Source organism: Neomonachus schauinslandi, chromosome 5, assembly GCF_002201575.2.
Source record: "Neomonachus schauinslandi chromosome 5, ASM220157v2, whole genome shotgun sequence".
Lineage (NCBI taxonomy): Eukaryota > Metazoa > Chordata > Mammalia > Carnivora > Phocidae > Neomonachus > Neomonachus schauinslandi.
In genome coordinates, this window is record NC_058407.1 from 147,381,348 (window position 1) to 147,402,861 (window position 21,514).

The 21,514-nt window shown below is 44.0% G+C and overlaps 1 protein-coding gene across 2 annotated transcripts in view; it reads right to left on the reverse strand.

Annotated features, from left to right (window-relative positions):
- The window catches only part of CPPED1 (calcineurin like phosphoesterase domain containing 1), a 101,169-nt gene that overhangs the window by 69,727 nt on the left and 9,928 nt on the right, over positions 1-21,514 (reverse strand). For both annotated transcript variants that reach the window (XM_021698175.1, XM_044915072.1), the window contains exon 2: positions 10,275-10,493. In XM_021698175.1, coding sequence (XP_021553850.1) covers positions 10,275-10,493 — 219 coding nt within the window. The remainder of the gene's footprint in view (positions 1-10,274; positions 10,494-21,514) is intronic.

Sequence of the window (21,514 nt, forward strand, 5' to 3'; positions counted from 1 at the left end):
GGGATCTACTGCCACATTGCCAACAGATCAAGCTTAATCAGGTTCTACCGCTTTTTAAATTATACATGTTATTAGACAAAACTCATTTAATTCTGCATCTAACAGCTACAGCTTATTACACTGGCTGCTCCCAGACATTTACTGCAACTCACTGTTGAATATGTACTATCAGCCAACTTAGGATGCAATTAATAAAACGTCTGACATAATTGGCGGCTTTGGTATGATATAGAATATGCCTTAATGTGTTTTTAAAAAAAAAAAAAAAGATGAAGGAAGGTATACTATCTGAGTGAAATTTCTGAAGTTGCTACCTTACAGATCAATACAAAATTTCTTCACAAGAATATTTATGGATGATGGCAGCAATATTTCACCCAAATAATACATAAAGGAAGGAAGGAAGGAAAGAATAGTAAATTTTTTATACAACCCAAATAATATGTATTGAAAAGAACTTACCATGGTTTTCCAATAAACTATTCAGGAACTAGTGGTGAATATAAATATTCAACAATCTAGAATTGCAAACGTGCAGGTGAGTTTCTAAATTCTGAAGGTTACAAAACAGGTGCCCCTCAGTGGTTCTGGCACTTAAACATGCCATGTTTCCAGTCTCTCATTATTTTTTTCATTTCACATTCTAATCACTTGACCAATTACCTGATAATTGAACTCCTTTGGGATCATGTTCCTTTTTAGTATTTCATTTAGTCGCAGAAAATAGGCCCATCAAAGAGGTGAAATGTCCCAATTCCAGGAAATGAGTGTTTAGAGCAAAAAACAATGAAAGGGAAGATATAAATGTTCCAATCAGCTAGGCACGAGCTAAAAGACACTGGTTTGGTCTCTACAATATCAGTTTGCCAGGGAACTCTGCACGTTTCTGCATCATCCCTCTGCCATCCCCAGAAAGCCCCTAGCGTGGGGCAGAGGGTGGAAGAGGGTTCCAGAGCAGACTGCCACAGGTTCTTGGCCTGATGGCATCTCTGATCTCGGCTGACTACGAGGGAACGTGTCCTCAGATGGAAGTCGAGGGCAGGAGCACTCAGCTCCTAGGTTCTTTATCCTTCTTTTGAGTCATGGAGCCCTTGAAGGATTTGATGAAAGCTACAGACCTTCGCCCTACTCCACTCCCCAAGGCATCCATGCAAGTACATTGGCTCTTGCCCAGTTTGATGCGACTCACCCTTTGACAACTGTCATTTTTTTCTCTCTGGCTAATCTACCATCTTACCAACCACAGTGGCCCTTAAGACCTGCTGATTTGTTTCAGCCCCTCCCTTGGGTCTTGACTTCATAAATGAACTTATATTTTCTTTGGCCCTGATTGGTCATTCCTTACTTTTATTTTTTTATTGTGCGCTTCTGTTTATTTTCATCCTTCTCAAACGCTTCATGGAATAAATGAACCAATACAAGGCTCTCAATTTTCAGTTTTTGATCCAAACACTGGAAACCAGAGAGAAAGAATACAGAAGGGTTTTTCTTTCCCTTAATCAAAAGGCAATTGTTCGCTACCTCCTGCTATTCAGTTCCAGCCATTTCTTTTCACTAAATAATCAAACACCCACATTTTCCTAGCCACAATTAAGCAGCCTTTTCAGCCTCTAACTAAAGGTAGAGTTTATACTTTGGTCAGTTATAATATCCACATGTTTTGTGTGGACAGGACATCTCCAAAGGACAAAGAGTATGTCGTCCATACGTGTGCACAGAGACGGCTTCTTCATCTGGGGTCCACGGGGACCTGGGAACCTACATGGGGAAACACTATAATTTCACTCACCTCTGTTATTTAGCATTTCCTCCTATTATTAAGCGGAAAATCACAGAGGTATTATTAAGCCTCCTGTGACTGTGTCACCAACAGAAACCACAAGGACTTTTCATATCCCATAAGATTTGTTGTAGACCCTCCCGATACTGTGGAAGCTCAGTAACACTTTGAAATGACGGTAGCGATTAGCCCTGCTGTTAGACTGTGTTGTATAAAAGATCAACAAAGAAGTATGTACGTTACTCTATCAAATAATTTAAAAATATTTTGATAAGTGTATTTCAATATGCTTGGTTTCCTTTGAAATCCTATGCATTTTATTTTCTGCATTTAAAAACATTATTCTGAGAGGTGGTCCAGAGGTGGTTTGCCAACCTGCCAAAGGGGTCCAAGGCACAAAACAGGTTAAGGTGCCCTGACTGGGGACAAAGAGCTGACACGGCCAGCAGTGAGCACAGCCCCTCTGCCAAGACACCATGTGGCCAAGTGCTGGGGGGATGGGGGGCTGGGGGCGGGGGCGGCGGGCATGATCACGGCTGCCAACAACGCTGCTTCTGATCACACAGCTAATCAGAAACAACTTCTCAAGTAATGCTCCAAGCTCCCCAATTAGTAATATTAGGTAAATTAGTTCAAACCACTTTCAATCAGCCTCAGCAGAAGGAAGGTATTGTCGCTGATTGCCTGGAAGCTTTAACAGGCTTCTAATGGATGTGAAGGATCTAAGGAGCCACGGGGCTGGCTGATTGCCGTGCGTTACCACTGCTCAGCATTCAGCCACACAACCCCCTGGAAGGACTGAGGCTGACAGCCCCGCCCACCCCAGGGCCTGCTGATATCTGAACCCAGGCACGTCACTTCCCAGCACTCATGTCACCCCTTTTTATGTTTCTGTATGTTAAGCTGTATGGGAAAATGTCTTCAAATCTTGGCATTTCTTGGAGCCTGAAGTAAGCACTTAAAATAAAAAACTCAAGGCTAATGAATCACACAGGTGAGGAAATGAACGTGTTAACTGAGCTTTAAAAAAAAAAATGAACAGCAACAAATCCTACTGCGATAGGGACAAGAGGGTTTTTGTTCAGTGGAAACTTTCTGAGTAGCTACGGTGTGGTGAGCAGTGCAGACACTTACCACTTGTATGACAGGGACTGAGACGCTGGTGGCACCAAAGAGGGAATATGGAAGTGTGGGTCAATCCCCAAGAGATGTCCACTGGGGAACCACACAACAAACTGACTAGAGCAGATCCCAAACCCAGACAACCCATCTGACTTCCAGAAAAACTGACCCGTGTACACAAGAATGTCTGATAGCAGCGTTGTTTAGATTAGCTCCAAGATGAGATTTCGGTATGGCCAGGGGAGAGGATTAACCAATTACGAGATCTAATCCATGGAATGCAATGCACTTATTAAAAGCCTGACATAAACCTCCATGTATCAACATATAAGGATTTCCCAGGTACATGGAAGGAAAAAGTAAGTCACAGAACAACACGCACAGAATAATGACATTTATATAAGACATGGATGCTCACATATGGGGTGACCCCAAGGGAAGGACTTGGGTGAGGTCACACAGTTTATTCTAGATGTAGATTCTAAATCTTTACAAAGGGAAATACTGACATATATGTAATTTAAAAATCTAATAAAATAATAATAAAATCAATCCCTATCTACCACGAGGTTTGACTACTACAAAAGATCAGAATCACACACACACACACAAAGAATGTCGCGTGTCCATGTTTCTTTTTTCTAGGTCAAGCAAGGACTTTTGTCTGTTTTTTTCACTGATGTAGCAGAAGCACCCAAAACATGGCCTGGCACACAGTAAGCACTCAGCAGAGCTCTGTAAATAAACGAACCGACTGTTCATTTAATCCAGAAATGTGTGCTGGTGCCTGCCCTATGCCGGCCACTTGCTACGCATCATGGGAAACACAGAGTGATTCATCTGACCTGCATTCAGGGAATGCCTTCCCCTGACCAACAGCGTCAGGCACTGGATGAAAAGACACACCAATACAAGCACACCCCCCACCGCCCTGTAGGAACTTGAATTAAGCTCGGAGGAAGGTGAACTTGTAGAGGTTGCAGGGATGAGATAAGGTCTTTTCTTGGCCAGAGCCTTAATCCTGGCTTTGTTATTCAATGCCTCTGAGGCTTTGCTTCTCATAGTCTGTCTTGTACCAGAATTATGGTCATGTGTTTGGTGCCTACCCAGCCGCGGGAAAATGAACACCAGCCCTCGCGGATAATGTGAACGCTGGTAGGACAAATGGCTTATTCTTTGCCTGAAGCCCAGCGCACTAAACCACTCCATCTTTGCTCGATATGGTTTCATTTCCCAATTCTATCCATTCATCCTAGAATGAGAAATCTCGAAGTGGGGAAGGCGTCTTGATGGTCACTTGGCCGTGGCTACTCCTATCTGGACCTCGGCCCAGCCATTCACATCAATTTAAGGCAAAGGGCTACCAAACTAGATGAAATAGGATTCTTCTGGTTTCACTGGATCTTTTCAAAAAGCCACAATCCCCATTTACTAGTAATTCTACTTTAAGTTCCCACAGCAGCTCCCAATTCCTAACCACCATGCTGCTGATCCCTTTACTTTCCAGCCCTTGACAGCTGTTATCTGCAGACACCCAGCCCTTTTCTGCCTAAATTAAGACTTTTCCACCTAAGTGGATTATTCTGCACTTATCCATAGCAAACATCACCTTGGTGCATATATCCTCTCCTTCGATTTGTCAGAGTCACTTCTGAATTCAAGTCCATTTTCATATTCAGTCCTTTTGGTCCCAACAAGAATGGTGCCCAAAATTCAAATATAAGATGCCTGGAATCATTTTAACTTTGAAACTAAAATGCAGTTCCTGTGCAATGGTGTGCATATGTTACCTCAGGAGAAAGTTACATCAGAGGAAGGAAAAAGCCTTCTGCTTCTAGTGATGAAGGGCTTCTTCGTCCATAAATCCAAAATTACTAATATTGCAGATCCATATGTTCTTATCCCAATGAGGGGCCAGGCCTGCTTTGAAACTGGGAGTTTTTCAAACTTGAAAACAGCAGTATTGGGCATGGGGCACATATTAAATGACACCCAGAGCTAGGTCTCCGGCAACATCCCATTATGGAACACCATAGTATTTCACTTGCAAAACAGATGAATATTCTCACTAAGTAGGAATAAAGGGAGACTATAAATAGCCTCTTGTCAGTTCAGGTCAGTTTTGCTGCCAACTGAGTTAGTGTTCAAACTTGAGAAAAACTCTTGGCTTTCAGAGCTTTCTGGATTTTGGAATAGCAGATAAGGGATTATGCACATGGACATGACCCAAATCAAAGAACCAGTTCTAGCTCTCCTGACCATTCCACATAAAAGCATGCATGTGGGATTGTTTTCCTGAAGATTCTGGACAAGTTCTGTTTTGACTGTGCATGGCAGAGGTCACTCCACTTTAGTTGTTCCAACTGTTGTTTAGAAAGCAAAATAAGGGGCACCTAGGTGGCTCTGATGGTTAAATGTCTGTCTTCGGCTCGGGTCATAATCTCTAGGCCCTGGGATTGAGCCCCGAGCTGGGCTCCCAGCTTGGCCGGGAGACTGCTTCTCCCTCTGCCTCTCCTCCCTGCTGGTGCCCCTTCTCTCTCAAATTCTCTCTCTCTCTCAAATGAATTAAAAAAAAAAAAAATCTTAAAAACAAAAAACCAAAATAAAAGCCACAAACTTAAAACATTTCCCTTTGAGAGCTGAGCATGGTAAATCTAAAGTAATAATAGTTCCCTTGTTAAGCACCATTATCGTTAACAGTTGAAGGGAATGTCCACAAACTACTAGTGTACACATAAAAATTGTACCTAATGCAAAAAACACAGGGCCTGGTACATTTTTGTCTAGCAAGTGCTTCTCAAACTTGATTGTTCATAAGTTCACCTGGGGATCTCATTAAAATGCTGATTCCGTCTCATCAGATCTGGGTGTTACGGGAATTCTACATGTGGAACAGGCTCTTGATGGCTGCTCTGGGGCCCACCCTTTGAGTAGGGAGGCCGCAATGTGAAGTATGTGAGGTTTGAAAACAGCTGGACCCGAGTGAGATCCTGACTCCACCACTTACAAGCCGAGTGACCCCTGGAAAAGTACTGAACTGCTCTGAGCCAGATTCCACCATTGGTTAAAAGGGAAATAACAAGGACACCCTCTTCTCATGACTCTAGTGAGTAGGTGAGCTAGCAGCCCCAGGCGGATGCACACCCTGAACTGCATCCCATGCCATCTGCATGGTAGGCTGAAAATGGCCCCCAGACATGTCCTCACCCCAAATCTGTGAATGTGTTATCTTACACGGTAAAAGGGGCATTTGCAGATGTGATAAAGTTAAAGATCTTGAGATGGAGACGTTATCCTGGGTTATCTGCGTGGGCCAATAATTGTAAGGGTGTTCACAAGAAAGAAGCAGGAGGGTAAGTTTACAAGAGAGAATATGAGAAGATGAATCAAAGGTGAGAGGACAGAGAAGATGCTGTGCTGTTGGCTTTGAAGATGGGAGGAAGAGGCCACGGCCCAAGAAACGTGGGCAGCATCCAGAAGCTGGAACTTCTAGAAAGACGGCAACCCTGCACACCCACTCTAGACTTCTGACCTCCAGGACCATAGGAGAATATATCTGTGTTTGTTTGAAGCCACGAGGTTTGTAGTAGTTTGTTACAGCAGCCGTGGGATACTCATACGCCAGCCACTGGAATAATGTTAACGCGGGCTTGCCTCGCTTCACATAACAGAGGACTTCCGGAGCTGAATCATGAACTACGATGAAATCACGTAACAGTTGCCCAAGCGGAGGTCAACAAACAAAGGCTCTTCAAAGGAGCCTTTATCTCTAGGGAAGACTGTGTTCTGTACGCTCTGTTTTGTTTGGTTGTAGCAATTTTTAATCAACGGGCCAGACATGCACATTAATAACGAACCATTCTATGGCCTGAAAGGAACTCTTGTACTCGAACTGCATCACCACATTCCTATCTGTCAAGTCCTCACGTGACCTGCTGAAAACTCAGAAGGTTCCTGGGGACAGTACCAGTGGGTCAATGCCTCCACGTCAGGGCGACCCAACAGTCACCCTGGGCTTCAGCCTGAAGGACTGAAAATCAATGGTCTCAATATTTGTACAAATCTCCACTTGCTATTTATAATGTGGCTTATCCCATAGAGAAGCTTTATAAAATAAGAAAAAAAATAAGGTAACCAAAAAGACATCTGCAGAATGAAAACACGTGATTCAAAACTAACTAGACTTTGTCTTGCATTTCTGGAGCTTTCCCTAAAGGCCGTGGTACCAGGAGGGCCCCTCACCATCCCTGGTTTCACACTTCCCTTACCTGACTCTAAGCTCCACGGAAGAGCTGCCCTTTCATTTCCAACCATCGTATCCACAGTACCTAGGGCTTTAACTGGCACTCAGTGGGCACACAGTAAGTATTTGTAGATGAACAAATATTGTGATGAATATGTATAATGGAAAAGTGCCATTATGACTTTCATTAGAAAGAGCATTATTCATAAAGTTCTTTTTTCTCCAGTTTGAACTTAAAACTACTTGGCCCAGGATATTATTTATGGTAGAATTAAAAGTATGCTTTCTGATTTTATTTGCTTATTAATACATGCATCTGATAATTAACAATGTGCTAAGCAGTCTAAGCAAATAATTACTTTTCTAGTGTCTGCCCCTGCATATGAGCTAAATAAGGAGGAAGCCACTAATTGCATATTAAAAAATGGTAACTAGCTTTAAAACATTCTGTTTAATCTCAGACCACAATATTCAAAACAGTTACAGTCCTTCCACTGGCTCAGTTACAACCCCACAAAATAGTCCAACTCTTCAGAACAGATGTGAATTCTGCTCGGGTCACACTGAATATAAAATTATGTGTTCAAAAGATTGCCGGTTCACATTTATAAGGTCTTCTGACCAACTGAAAAAGTTGATCATAAAAACCATATTTTTTAATTTACTATGCTCAGTATATTTTATTCAGGAAGCAATGAAATTGCACAGAGAGCTTTCATTTTAAATCTTATTTTGAAATATGACTGAATACATTAACATAATTCAGAATGAGTCGGTAAACATCTACAAAAACATGTTATATAATTTTAGTGAGCCTATAACATTTCTTTCTTTTTTCTTTTTTTAAGATTTTATCTATTTATTTGGCAGAGAGAGAGTGCACAAGCAGGGGAAGTGGAAGAGGGAGAAGGAGGCTCCCCTCTGAGCAGGGAGCCCGGTGAGGGGCTCAATTCCAGGACCCTGGGATCATGACCTGAGCCGAAGGCAGACGCTTAACCGACTGAGCCACCCAGGTGCCCCTACATTTCTGTTTTCAAAGAAAAGAAGCCACGGGACATAAAATTTGTAAAATTGGAATCTGACCTTCAAGTGTCCAATAAAAGCAGAAGTTTGATTACTGGATGGTCCAGAGTGAGAGATCTAGCTGATGCTACAATGCATATTGGGCGAAATTATTCCAAAGAACCTAGCTAACAGCAAATCAAACCATTTGGAAGCAGTATTAATCTGGTCAACTATGGTATTACCTTGGCTTTACCTGGTAAACCAAGACTCCGAGTCCTGCTATGATTTCTAACTCCTTTAGAAACCGGGGCACTCTGTGGTCACTTCAGCAATGTACAATATCAGCACCAGGAAACCCTCAGTCGAGGGTCACCAAGGATGGCCCAGTTCACAAGCAGCTAAGATTTTACCTCTCTACAAAACAAAACTCAGCACCATCCTGTGAATGTGCTTCTGTACCAAGCTGCTGAGACGTCCACCACCTGCACAGAGAGACAGAGTTGTCTAACCCTTCATTGTGAAGCCCCAGGCCACTGAGGTTTTGAATGCTTACTGCATCAATGGGCTCTTGGTTCAGAAATGGAGGCTCTGAGAAGGAAAGGGGTCAGTCCAAGTTTACCCAGCACATCAGTGGCAGGTGTGGAGCTGGGTCTCTGTCCACTGCCTTATTTTCCTTCTTCCCCACCTTGCCGCTTTTGCATAAGCCCAACAGCAGGACAGGTTCTCCGGGGATGACCACCCTGGGTTCTCCCCAGTGGGACCCAATGAATGACACGGGCATGTCCACATCCATGACTTTGTGTTAAATACCTATAAAAAGAGAACGAGGGCAGGCCTGAGGGTTCCTCTTGCTCATGATACTCACTGGACCTTGGGGACAGTGACTTTGGGCAGCCCCTTTCCCATTCTCACATCTTCATTTTGGGATTCTTCTGGAGAGGTAGGCTGCCAGACAAGTGAATCTTGAGGGGGGAAGAATGAATGCACACCAGCTTACCACAGAGTGCCTCAGCTTCTAAAGGCCCTGGAAATCACAAGACTCAGAGCCCAGGTTTACAAGACAGTATTAGCCAAAGCAAACATGCATGGCCACCACGGTGTTTTCTGCAATGGTCTTCAGGCCCACCGCTGCTCCAAAGGCAGAGACCACTGTTCCACTAAGGGTGACCATGGCGGTCTACTCTACCTCTCTGATCGGCAGGCGCAGTTCCATCTGCTTATACTTGCTCACTGGGCTTTACTCTTGCCTGGGGGAGAAGGTATGAGAGGAGGAAACAAAAATGCAAGAGAGTTCTAGAAGGCATCTCTTATTTTTACATTCTATCTCTCTTGTCTTGAGGGGAATCATTCTGCTTCAGACCACATTGCTGCAGCAGAGATGACCCCACACCCTGGCTTCAAGGGGCCATGTGAGCCGGACAGCTGTCAGTCTGGGACTTTGATTGGACCACCAAGAATAAGGCTCTTTCTTTCTGTTGTGGGTTCTATGAGAAGGATGTAAAGCTGGAGCTCCCAGGAGCCACGACCTAGAGAGAGTGCCTACGTAAGAATGAAGTCAACCCAGAGGAAAGCAGGGCTGAGTGAGAGAGACCAAGTCCTGATAACAACCTCTGAGCCTCTGGATCCAGCCATACCTGAAGCCCAGATTTGCCCCTGGATGTTACAGTCCCGTAAAGGAACATGCACCTTTAATTTAAAACAAAAATTCAGTTTAAGTTAGATTTCTGTCACTTGCAAATGAAAAAGCACAAAGACAGGAGAAATTAAAGTGTAAGAAGAGAGGAAATAAGAGAAGATTACACTTATGGATATGGTATCTGGAAGCAGTTCAAGCTTGTCCCCTGGAAATAAAGGTGACATGTGGGAGTCTGTTCCATTTTTCAGAGTAAGTTCAGATCATCAGAACTGTAGCTCGCCTAATTACTGTGATTAATCTCGCCAAATTCTAAATATAAAATGAGGGTGCATTTCCTGACATTCAAGGATACTCCCAACAGCCATGGAGAGAAGGAATAGGCCATTACCGAATAAAGACATCTCTTAAGAGAAATCTTTTTTTTTTCCCCTGCTCAAATGCAGTCATGACTGGGAGGAGAGAGGTCACATCAACAGCGCAAGTCTTACCTGGCATGGCATGGATGAGGTCCCCGCAAAGAACAAAGAACCTGGGTTTGGGCTTCAACTTGTTGATGGCCTCAACAGCTTGCTCAGTTAGACGGATCTCCTGCCCCCACTCGTCACCACCACTGTCACTGTCCCCAGTGGACCAGGCCTTCATTAGTCCAAACTGTGGGTCTGCACCTTGGATGAAGTAGAACGGGCCTTTCCATTCCCTTTCCTTTTCTTGTAAAAACAAAGAGGGGAAAAAAAAAGGAGAGGGAAGAAATATTATAAAATCTGTCAGGGAAAGCATCCAGGTTATCGTGCAAGTGGATACAATATTTTTCTTAAATTAAGTAGGTCATTTTAATAAGCTGCTGTTCAAACATACCATTTTCCTGTCATAGTCTAGAGGATTTTGATTTATACTAATTATGCCTGGGACCTGGTGATTCCCAAAGGCTAGGAAAGACCACGTGGGCCGCAAAAGCCAGGCAGCCAAGCTGTTTGTTTAGAACTAGCCGGCCAAAATGGAGCGCAGAGGCACACCAGCCACGCTGTATAGAGGGTATTAATGTTTAATAATAGTTTTTAAATTAGAATTAAAAATACCAGAAATTGAAAGCTGCCAGAAGTATTATATTTAAATTACTAGGTGAAGTGCTTTCGAATCTTTTATGCCAGGCTTAATGGCACAATTTGCACTGTTTCGGGGGATGTGACAGAATTTTAATTATAAAACTTGGAGCCTGGAAGCGCTGGCTATCTGGTAGGAAATGCAGTGCCAGAAATGAAATCTTGAAATGAGTTAGTCAACGAGGAAAAAAAAAAATCGATGCTAACATTTCAAAGGCTGCATGATGTGGGCTTAAGCGAGGTGTGAGGCTAGGGAGTGGGGGGAAGCGGGGGGGGGGGGAGGAAGGGAGAGGGGATTCTTTATGTTCTTGGGAAGGGCACTAGATCACTTGCACCAAAATTATTAGGTTTGCCCTTCCTATTGGTTCCGCTGAACCTAAGCTCTGTGGGCCACAGGTCTCTACCCTTGTTAGCCAAAAGGACTGCAACCAGTAACTGTTTTGCAGAGTTGGAATGGCCATTGGTGGGCATGGAAGCCCTGTGGGTGTCAAACCTCACCCCCCGCCCCTGGTGACAGCATCCTTTCTTCAAACAAAATCTTAAATCTTACATGGTAGACCAATGCTGAAAAACAGAGCCGCCTCTGCCTGAGCTGGATCTGAGGACAGAGCAGTCTGAAGACCCCCAATCTATAGCCCCTGCATTTATCCACTAAGAAAACGGAGGCCCAGAGAGGGGACATGACTGAACTAACGGCCACCAGCCATCAGTGGCAGGAACAAAACCACAACTGTGAGGCTGTTTTCTTCTTTTTAACAAATTAGTATATTTTGCATGTTAACTGAATAAGTGGCATTTCCTTTGGAAGTCATGAAGATATTACGATTTCCAAAAAGCTCCTTGGAGTCATTTCACATCTGTGTGCTCAATTCATTCATCGATTCGACAAGTATTTACTGAGAGCCTACTGTCGGCCATACATGGTGCTGACGATACATGGCTGGACCTAGACAGAGGAGGCCCCTGATCTCCTGGGCCTTAGTCCGCCCGGGGCGGGGGACAGACTGTGAACAAGGAAATGAGCAGGGAATGGAGCCGGAGCACCAGGTCTAGGAGCAGGAAGGCAGAAGTGATGGCTAATTTCAACTGGATGCACAGGGAAGGCCTCTCTCTGAAGCATGTCATCTACACTGAGATCTCACCGGCAAGGAGCCAGTCTAACCTTTCTAAATTTTGTCGCCACCCGCCCACCCACCGTGCCTTGCTTACTGTCATCTTAGAGTGGATCTCTGACTTTAGGCCTCCCTTCCTTCTCAATTCCTTTTTCAGAACCTAAAAATGCAAACGTGCGAACTACCTGCACATACTGTATAGAACAAATTGTATATGCAAGTTAATCCGCCAGTTCTGGACCCACAGCTCAGACTGTTAGCTGCTTAATCAAATCACAACCAACCTGAACTCAATCTGAACAAGGAGTGCATAAAACCCTGGAGTATGCATCTTGTTGCTAAGTACGGGGATCGAGCACGATGATGGATGTGAACTCGTATTTATGGAGCCCTTACTACATGTGGCAGAAGGACTCCAAGAAGGTCCCAAAGATCCCTGCATTGTGATATTCACATCCTTGTGCAATCCCCTCCCCTTGAGTGTGGCCTGCACCTAGAGACTTTGTTCTTATAAGCAGAATACAGCGATGGGATGTCCCTTCAGGGATTAGGCTACACCATGATATGGAAACAATCTAAATGTACCTTGATGGATGCATGGATAAAGAAAATGTGGTATATATGTACAATGTAATATTACTGAATCTTAAAAAGAAGGAAACCCTGCCATTTGAAATAACATGCATAGACCTAGAAGGCACTCTGCTAAGTGATATAAGCCAGCCACAGAAAGACAAATACTACCTGATCTCACTTCCATGTGGGTTCTAAAATAGTCACACTCATAGAAGCAGAGTAGAATGGTGGTTTCCAGGGGCTGGGAGGAGGGGGAAATGGGAGAGGTGATGGTCAAAGGGTACGAAGTTTTAGTTCTACAAGACAGAGAAGTTCTGGAGACTTACTGTACAGCATAACGTCCACAGCTAACAATACTGTACTGTATACATGAAATTTGCTAAGAAGGTAGAATCTATGTTAAGTGCTCTTACCAAACACACAAATAATAATAATAATAATAATAATAATAATAATAATAATAATAAAGAGGTTGCAGGAAACTTTGGGAAACGATGATACGTATGTTTACGACCTTGATGGCAGTGATGGTTTCACAGGTGTTTACTTATCCCCAAACTCATGGGGTTGTACGCATTAAATATATACAGCTTTTTACATGTCAATCATGCCTCAATAAAATGGTTAAAAAGAGAGAGAGGAGAGAGAGATTAGGCTAGAAAAAGACCATGACTTTTATCTTGCTCGCTCTCTCTCAGGGCCCTTCTCTGGAGGTAAAAGGCTGCCATGCTGGGACTCACCTACTGGAGAGGCCAACACGGTAAGGAACAGAGGAAATAGCCTGTGAAGACAGAGACACTCCATGCAACAACCCACAAGGAGCGGAATCCTGCCAACAACCACGTGAGCAGACTTGGAAAAGGACTCTCCCTTAGTCGGGCCATCAGATGAGACCACAGCCCCAGCTGACACGGTGCCTGAACCCAGTGGGAGACCCTGCAGCCAAAGGATCCTGCCAGGCAGCACTCAGATCCACACAGAAACTGTGAGATAGCTCTTTCAAGCTGCCAAGTTTCATGGTACTCTGCTACAAAGTAATAACAGATACTGAGCATTAAAGATACAGAGTCGGCAAGACTTCTTCAGGAGTTGAAGGCTGGTGTCATAAAAAAAAAACGAGACTCCAATTTGTGTTTTAAAATTAATTGTTAGCATTATTCATTTATTTTAAATAATAAACTTTTTATACTGAATGCTTTTAGCGACATTCCTGTTTCTGAGGCAGTTTGCAGAGCTGTTTAAACTGGGTAAATTAATCAGAACCAGATCAGGGAGGTGATTGTCACCCCAAGGTTGGTGCATAAATCAATCTTCTATAACAGAGAGAATTTATAAACAGTTTTCTACAGCAAACATTTTAACGAATATAGTTTCCTACAACAAATAGTCATCGTCTCGAAAAGTCAATAATCCTTGGAGGTATTAAAATAAATCTTTCATTATTATTTGTTTACTTAGTAAAATCTTGGATAGAAGCTCAATTTTATGATGTCAAGGTACAAAATAAATAGACTTGACCTGAAATAAATGACAGCTCACATATCACTATTCCACCTGCCTTATCTATGTAATAAGAGCAATCTGACTTGGCGCTCTGCCTTCTCAAAAGCACCTGGGTCCTCTTAAAGTTCTACTACAGAAGCTTGTGGTCTTCAGTCTCATCTTAATATTAATGAAGGCTGCATTACGGGTATTTGAGACTTAATAATGCTTAGTTGCAGAGGGAGGAATCTTTTGTAAATGTCTACCTTCCCCAACCCTCAAAACGTTATGAAAGTGAATGCTTAACAACACTTGCCTTAAACTATTTTGCCAAAGTCCAGAGTCACACCCAGGGCAGGGCACAGGTATGTGCAGGCAGCTGACATCTACATCTTGCTATGCCATCTCCTGCAGGGCAGAGCACGTGTCTGACCCTGGCACAGTCCAGCCGCTTTCTTTAGACTCCCTGAAAACACTGTTCCGGCCATTCAAGCCATAGAAGTTCAGAATGTTGAAGTCTATTCCCGAAGCACCCCAATACACAATCAGAGCATTTTTTAAAACAAAGATTCTATTTATTTATTTGACACAGAGAGAGAGAGAAAGTGCACAAGCAAGGGGACAGGCAGAGGTAGAGGGAGAAGCAGGCTCCCCGCTGAGCAAGGAGCCCAATGTGGGGCTTGATCCAGGACCCTGGGATCATGACCTGAGCCAAAGGCAGACACTTAACCGACTGAGCCACTCAGGCACCCCAATCAGAGCATTTTTAATTACTGAAAAAAAGAAAGACACTTAGGCATCCAGCAAACTTTTTTTTTTTTATTTTCCTAGTCAAAGAACTTAATTATGGGACTGCTTGGGTAAGTGGTAAAGGCCTGATAACCCCCCAAAAAGGAGAACTGCTGAAGTGGAGGCTGAGGGAGAAGGTGGGTATGACAGGAGGGCACCAATGAAGCATGCTGCACTGGGCGCGAGGAGCAGGGCTGGGTCTACACCTCAGGCCTCAAGGTGTGGCCCCTGCACCAGCATCAGCATCAGCATCAGCACCTGTGAGCTTGCTCAAGAGGCAGCATCTCAAGCCCAGCCCAGACCTACGGAGGCACATTCTGCATTTTAACAGATCCCCCACGTGATCTGTATGCAAATCCAGGTTTGAAAAGCACTGACCTGTAACTAATCAAGGAACTGCTTAAACGTGTTTGATCAGAAACAGGTGCAAAGTGATTTTTGTTTCCCTAAATTGAAATGGCTTGGAGGATTGGTTGTTGTTTTGCATATTTTCCTATTGATGGGTTTTTTTTGTTTCATTTTATTTTTGTTTTGCATATGTTCTTGTTCATTTTTAGGTCCCTATCTGTGTCCAGCCTAGGTAATTTCCAAAATTGATAAAAGAATGCAGTCAGGGACCCTAACTGGTGACTATGATAAGGCCAAGGTCAAATTTTGAGATAAACTAAGTACTTGTAGAATGAATGCATTAAAGAATAAAGTGAGGTTGATTAAATTGAGACCTCATTTCTGATCTACATGGTACCAAAACAAGACTACAATCTTTTGAAACATTTGACACAAACTTCTGGTAATGTCTATAGGGTACTTACTAATACATCATAAAGCATGCAGGTATTTAAAACACCTAAGTCTTCCATAAATAAGGATGTCCGCAGTGAACTAAATGTTTTTCAGTGTTAATTTTTGTAACAAATTCACAGAGATGGTGTATTAGCAATCTACTGCTATTTTAACAGATGAACACAAATGTAGCTTGAAACAGTACACATTTTACTATCTCAGTTTCTGTGGGTTGGGGATCTGGGCATGGCTTAGCCGGGTTCTCTGCTCATGGTCTCTCACAAGCTGCAATCAAAGTGTCAGCCAGCGCTGAGGTCTCCCATGAAAACTCACGTGGGGAAGGATCTGCTTCCAAGATCACTTACGGGGTTGTTGATAGGTTCCTTGCTGGCTGTGGACCAGAAGCTACCCTCAGTTCCTTGCCATGTGGGCCTCTCCAACATGGCAGCTCGTAACATGGAAACTTGCTTCACCAAAGCCAGCAAGGGAGAGTGCTAGCAAACAGAAGTTATCATCTTATGTAACATGGTGATGGAAGTGATATCCCATCACTCTGCTGTGTTCTATTCATTATAATCAAGTTGCTAGGCCAGCCCACACTCAAGAGCAGAAGATCACACACGCCATGAATACTAGTTACTAGTTGGCGATCACTGGGACCATCTGAGAGTCTGTCTGCCACAGAGGGTACTATTAAACAAGGCCTAGCCTCACATACTTAACCACACCACTTAACACCTGACCCTCCTGTACAGAGCTGAGTGAGCCCATTTATTGCAGCCTATCCTAGGGAGGCTGAAGGCTTACCTTACAGAAGCCAACCTTTTCCCACTACAGCATTGGAAATTTTCAGTGTGGTAGGGATTTGCAGAATTACTAACCCCCTTATTTAACCAAAAGGGGATACTGAGGCCTGGCTCGGGATCTTAGTTATGCTCAAGTTCAAGATCACACAATTAATGAGCAGTGGCTTCTACTGTTCAGAATCTCAGTGCTGCTGAGCTGGCCTGGAGGGCAGAGAGCCATAAAGGAGATGGAATGTGCCTTAGGCTGCCTGCAAGTTGTCCACCTCCATAAAGACATTTTTATCTCCAAAAAGTTTCCTTCAAATGGAACATCTTGGTAAATAAGAAGATTGTACACAAAGATAATGCTGGCAGGCCCAGAGCTTTTCCCCAGAAGGCTGTGATGCTCACAGTCCCTGCCAACAGCACAGGGCTGATTCAGGGTACAGGCTAGAGCCCAGAACATCCATCTTCTATGGGATGCTAAGTGGTGATCTTCTCCAGAAATTACAAACTCCAGGTCTCTGGTTGCGGTCTGGCTAGCAGGTGTGTTTTGTTTGGCCCACATAATAGTTATAAAATTCTGAATTTGTTGCCAACATTTTAAATTCATGAGTTTCATATAGATCCCTGGTTTTCAAGATTCTCTTGGAAAATCTAGCCAAACCAGGCCCACATGGAGTATGCTGATTGGCTGGGCTGGGCAGTGGCTGCTCCTCGAAGGGGGCATGTGGTGTCACATTCACCATGGTCTACAACTGGCCCCATTCACCATCTGGCCCCTGTGGATGTGTGCAGTGACAAGCCCATATCTATGGTAACTCTTCCGCTGTGCTTAGAGGTGCAGAAGAAAAAACTCAGCAAGGTCAAGGTTAAATACTTTGCTTGAGGTCTAACAAAGGCTGAGAGGCAGAACCAGGACTATTATTCCACAGAGCCCTGACTTCAGGGCAGGTGGTCACACAGGGGAAACTGTAGAGAAGACCTATCTAGCTGGGATTGCCAAAGTCTGTCCACAGGATAAGTGAGAAATATATTATATTATATGTATAATATATATAATATACATATCCTATATATATTTATTATATATATTATTTATTATATTATATATATGAAATTATGGTAATTTATTATGGTACCATAGCCTGAATCAAATTTTAAAATTTAGCTTTTAAAAATTTAAATCAGGGGCGCCTGGGTGGCTCAGTTGATTAAGCGTCTGCCTTCGGCTCAGGTCATGATCCCAGCGTCCTGGGATGGAGCCCCGTGTCGAGCCCCGCTGAGCCCCACGTCTCCCTTCTCAGTGGGGAGTCTGCTTCTCCCACCCCCTGCTCTTGTGCTCTTGCTCGTGCTCTCTCTCTCCCGATCTCAAATAAATAAAATCTTTAAAAATTTTTTTAAAGTAAAAATTTAAATCAATTTAAAAATATTTTTATAAAAGAAAAATTGGCCTCAGATAGAAATCTGATTCAGCCCTTATATAGAGAGTATCAGAATTTGGCCTCTTCCAGATTTCAGCTAACTGATAGAGACTGTCATAGAAACCATCTTTCAAAGCTGAGAAATAAAAAGACAATGGATTTGGGTGGTATTAAACCATAGACAGTAAAGGCCTGTGAGTCTTCTTTAAGCATTACTGGGTACAAAGCAACTGTACGCAGAGAAGAACCTTAAAAACCTTTAAAACTCACACAATGCCTTACCACTAATCCTTCCTATGAGACTGTTTACGTGCCAATATCCTGCCCAAAAGACAGATACTCAGGCTGCAACTGCTCTTTGCAATTAATATCAGGAACTACATGTTTTCTTAAATCTGTGTTGGTCAATACATTTCCTCTCCCTCATTTTTATTATACCTTTCAGGCATATTTGTCCACTCTTAATGAAAGCTGACTTTTTAACATATACCAAGAATTAGAAATTTCATTGATCCTTTCGCTATTACCAGTTAATCAGTGACTGATTATAATAAATGCACCCTCAAAAGCAAATGAGTCACTATTTTCATCACGCAACTAGGAAAAGGCCTACCCGAATCAGTCATGCCACTAATTAACACCTAATACTGTAACAATTTGTGCTCTCCTGATGTGCCAAACCTGTTACTTTACAGGAAACCTCAAATGGTTCAAGGTGGAATACAGTGATAAATAGCTCTCAGTTTAATTCTTATAAAGCAAAGTCTCATTTCCTAACTCTCGTCTGCTTTTTGGAAGACACTGGTTAAGAAGGCTGATGAGCAGGCAGTCTAATGAACCAGGCCCCTATCATTACAACAGCACATCACCAAACTGTAACAATATTTAAAAGTTCCATGTTTGGGCTCCTGTTAACTTTTCTGATTCAAAATCATACATGAATTGGGACCAGAGGGTCAACATGTCTCCATCTGACTAGAAAGCCACAGAATTAACTAAAAAAGGGAGTAGAGAGTACTGTGTTTGCTTTTCTGGGTATGTCCAAGCTCCCAGCTTGTCCCATCAGCACCTTACAACGCTTTCTTTCAAGACTGGCCTCTTTTCCTGATGGCCCTGAGTCTGCCACCCATGGTCCCCAGCCCACCCATCTACAGATGACAGGACTGTGTGTCAGTGGGTCCATTTGGCCTGCCAGGTGGATGCACCCACATCTCCAGTGCTCCGCAGGACCTCCTTCCCCTCCGTAGCCCCATCACCTGGGTCAGGGCTCCACCACTTCCCCCACGGCCACCAGGCCAGCTCCATGCCAGGCTCCCCACCCACTCTGATCCACCGCAGGCAATCACTGTTGCTGTGACTTCCTAAGACCCTGGTACTGATCATCAAATTCCCTTGCTGAAGGGACACTGTGCTCTAATCTTCACGAGGAAAGGCCCGAGCTCACTCTCCCTTTCCAGTTTGTTGTCAGCAGGTATCACGGGGTCACTGGCATGTCAGAGGCATTCAGTAAACATCTGATGAGGGGATAAAGGAAGATGTCGAGGGATCCTCGTTCATTCTGGCACCCGGGTCTAAAATGGAGTGCAAGACTTTTCCAACTGTACTGATGACTGTTCCCATCAGACTGGTGGCTCTCGACCAGGGATGATTTTGACTCCCAGAGGATATCTGATGTCTGGAGACTTTTTGGATGTCACGCTGGGAGGGCGATGGTGCTTCTGGCATTCAGTGGATAGAAGCTAGGGATACTGCTCAACATCCCATATTACACAGGGCAGCCCTACAACAAACAGTTCAGCCCATAATGTCAATACGGAGATTTGAGAAACCCTACGCAAAACATGCCACAGGATCCCTCCAAAGGGACCCTTATCTGCTCCTCAAACACACGCCATGCTTTCCCACTCCTTCCTCCAGGGGATGCTCCCCATTCTACCAACTCTTCCTGCTAAAACTCCACCTACCCTTCCCAGCCCAGTGCCTCCCTCCCTCCCCCACAAGCAGATGCAGCTCTTCCTTCTTCCCTCATTCAGCACATTTGTTCTGAGTACCCACCATATGACAGGTGCCACACCAGTCGGTGGACATTCAACAGTGAGCAGAGCCACAGGTCCCATTCCTTGAGACCTTACACAGTGGTGGGGAGATGGATGACAAACAGGTCAACAACTAAGCTGACCGCATGTTGTGCTCATTACTACCACAGAAGGAACCACAGCGATCATGGACAGAGTGAGTGGTGGGTGGGAGCAGGCGCTGGACAGAACCGTGAGGCGACACGAGAGCCAGGCACAAAGTGGCTGTGGGGACGCACCCCAGGCAGAGGGCACGGCAAGGACCGGACCCTGACACCAGAGGCAACTGTGAATGGAGGGCAGGGGATAAATCATGCCAGGACATGTGGGCTTGAGGAAGACTTAAAGTCTCCATCTCCCAAAGCTCTCACCCAGTCCCAGGGTGGCCTAGATTCTGAAGCTTGTGAGCCAGGCTCAAATCCCACTTCCACCTTTTACCAATCACGTGACAAGACCAGGTTAAGAGCCAGGTTCTTAACGTCTCGGGGTCTCAGTGTCCTCATCCATTAAGTAAGAGTAACACAGCTACCTCAAGAAGGGTTGTTGTGAACAATGACTCAGTGAATACATGTAAAGCATTTGCCCTTGGCACAGAGTAAGCAGTCAAGTGTGAGCTTCTGTGATCATGACTGTTACTCACGGTAACTCCTACCCTTGTCTTAGCAGAGACAAAGGCACCAAAACCTTACCCATTTCTCTATTCCCCATAGCACATGGGGGTGCAGAAAATACTCGATGATATAGATACACGCACATGCACACGCACACATACAGTTACACGCTTTGATCTTAACGTCCTCCGTTCACCTACTGGGGATATTGCTTCAGTTATAAAACGGCAAGGATGGGGAGCTTTACAGCCGTCTGGAGGCTTTCTGGCTAAAGAGCAAATGCCAATGAAATGCAATTTTTGCAGTTTCTCCCAGTAGCCATCTGCACAGTGAATCACGATCTAAATGTCTTCAGCAATACCCCTCATCTCCTCCGGGGACTAATGTTATTTTAGGGGTTAAAAACAACAACAACAACAACAAAACCACAACAGTAGCAAAACAATCTTCACCACTTTGGGACTCTTTCTAGTTTAACGATCCAAATGTCCCAACTGTAAAAATGCCCGATCTTATGCCCCATTTAATAGTGCCATTCGTTAGCAGCTGACCAGGGCTGCAGTGGCGGGTGGGGTGACAGCTAAGGGGTGCCGGGTTTCTTTCTGGGGGATTGAAAATGTCCTAAAAGCGACTGTGGTGATGGTTGCACAACTTGGTGAATAGGCTAAGTGGCACTGAATCGTACACTGTAAAAGGGTGAATTGTTTGGTATGTGAAGCTGTTTAAAAAAAAAAAATAGTGCCCTTCGGGGCCCCTTCCTCCCCCAAAATAATTACCTGTGACAGCAATATCCTCAGTCTCCATATGACTTCCTAAGTAGCAGAGTGAATTTATCCAACCTCTCTTTTCTTTGCCTAAATGCATCCAAAGGTGGTTTTTGAGACACACAAAAAAGCTTATGAGTCATAGCTTGGCAGCCACACTTGCCATTCCGGATAAAGGACCTGCCAAAATCTTTATCTACAATCCTTCAGAGAAGTCAAAAGGCCAA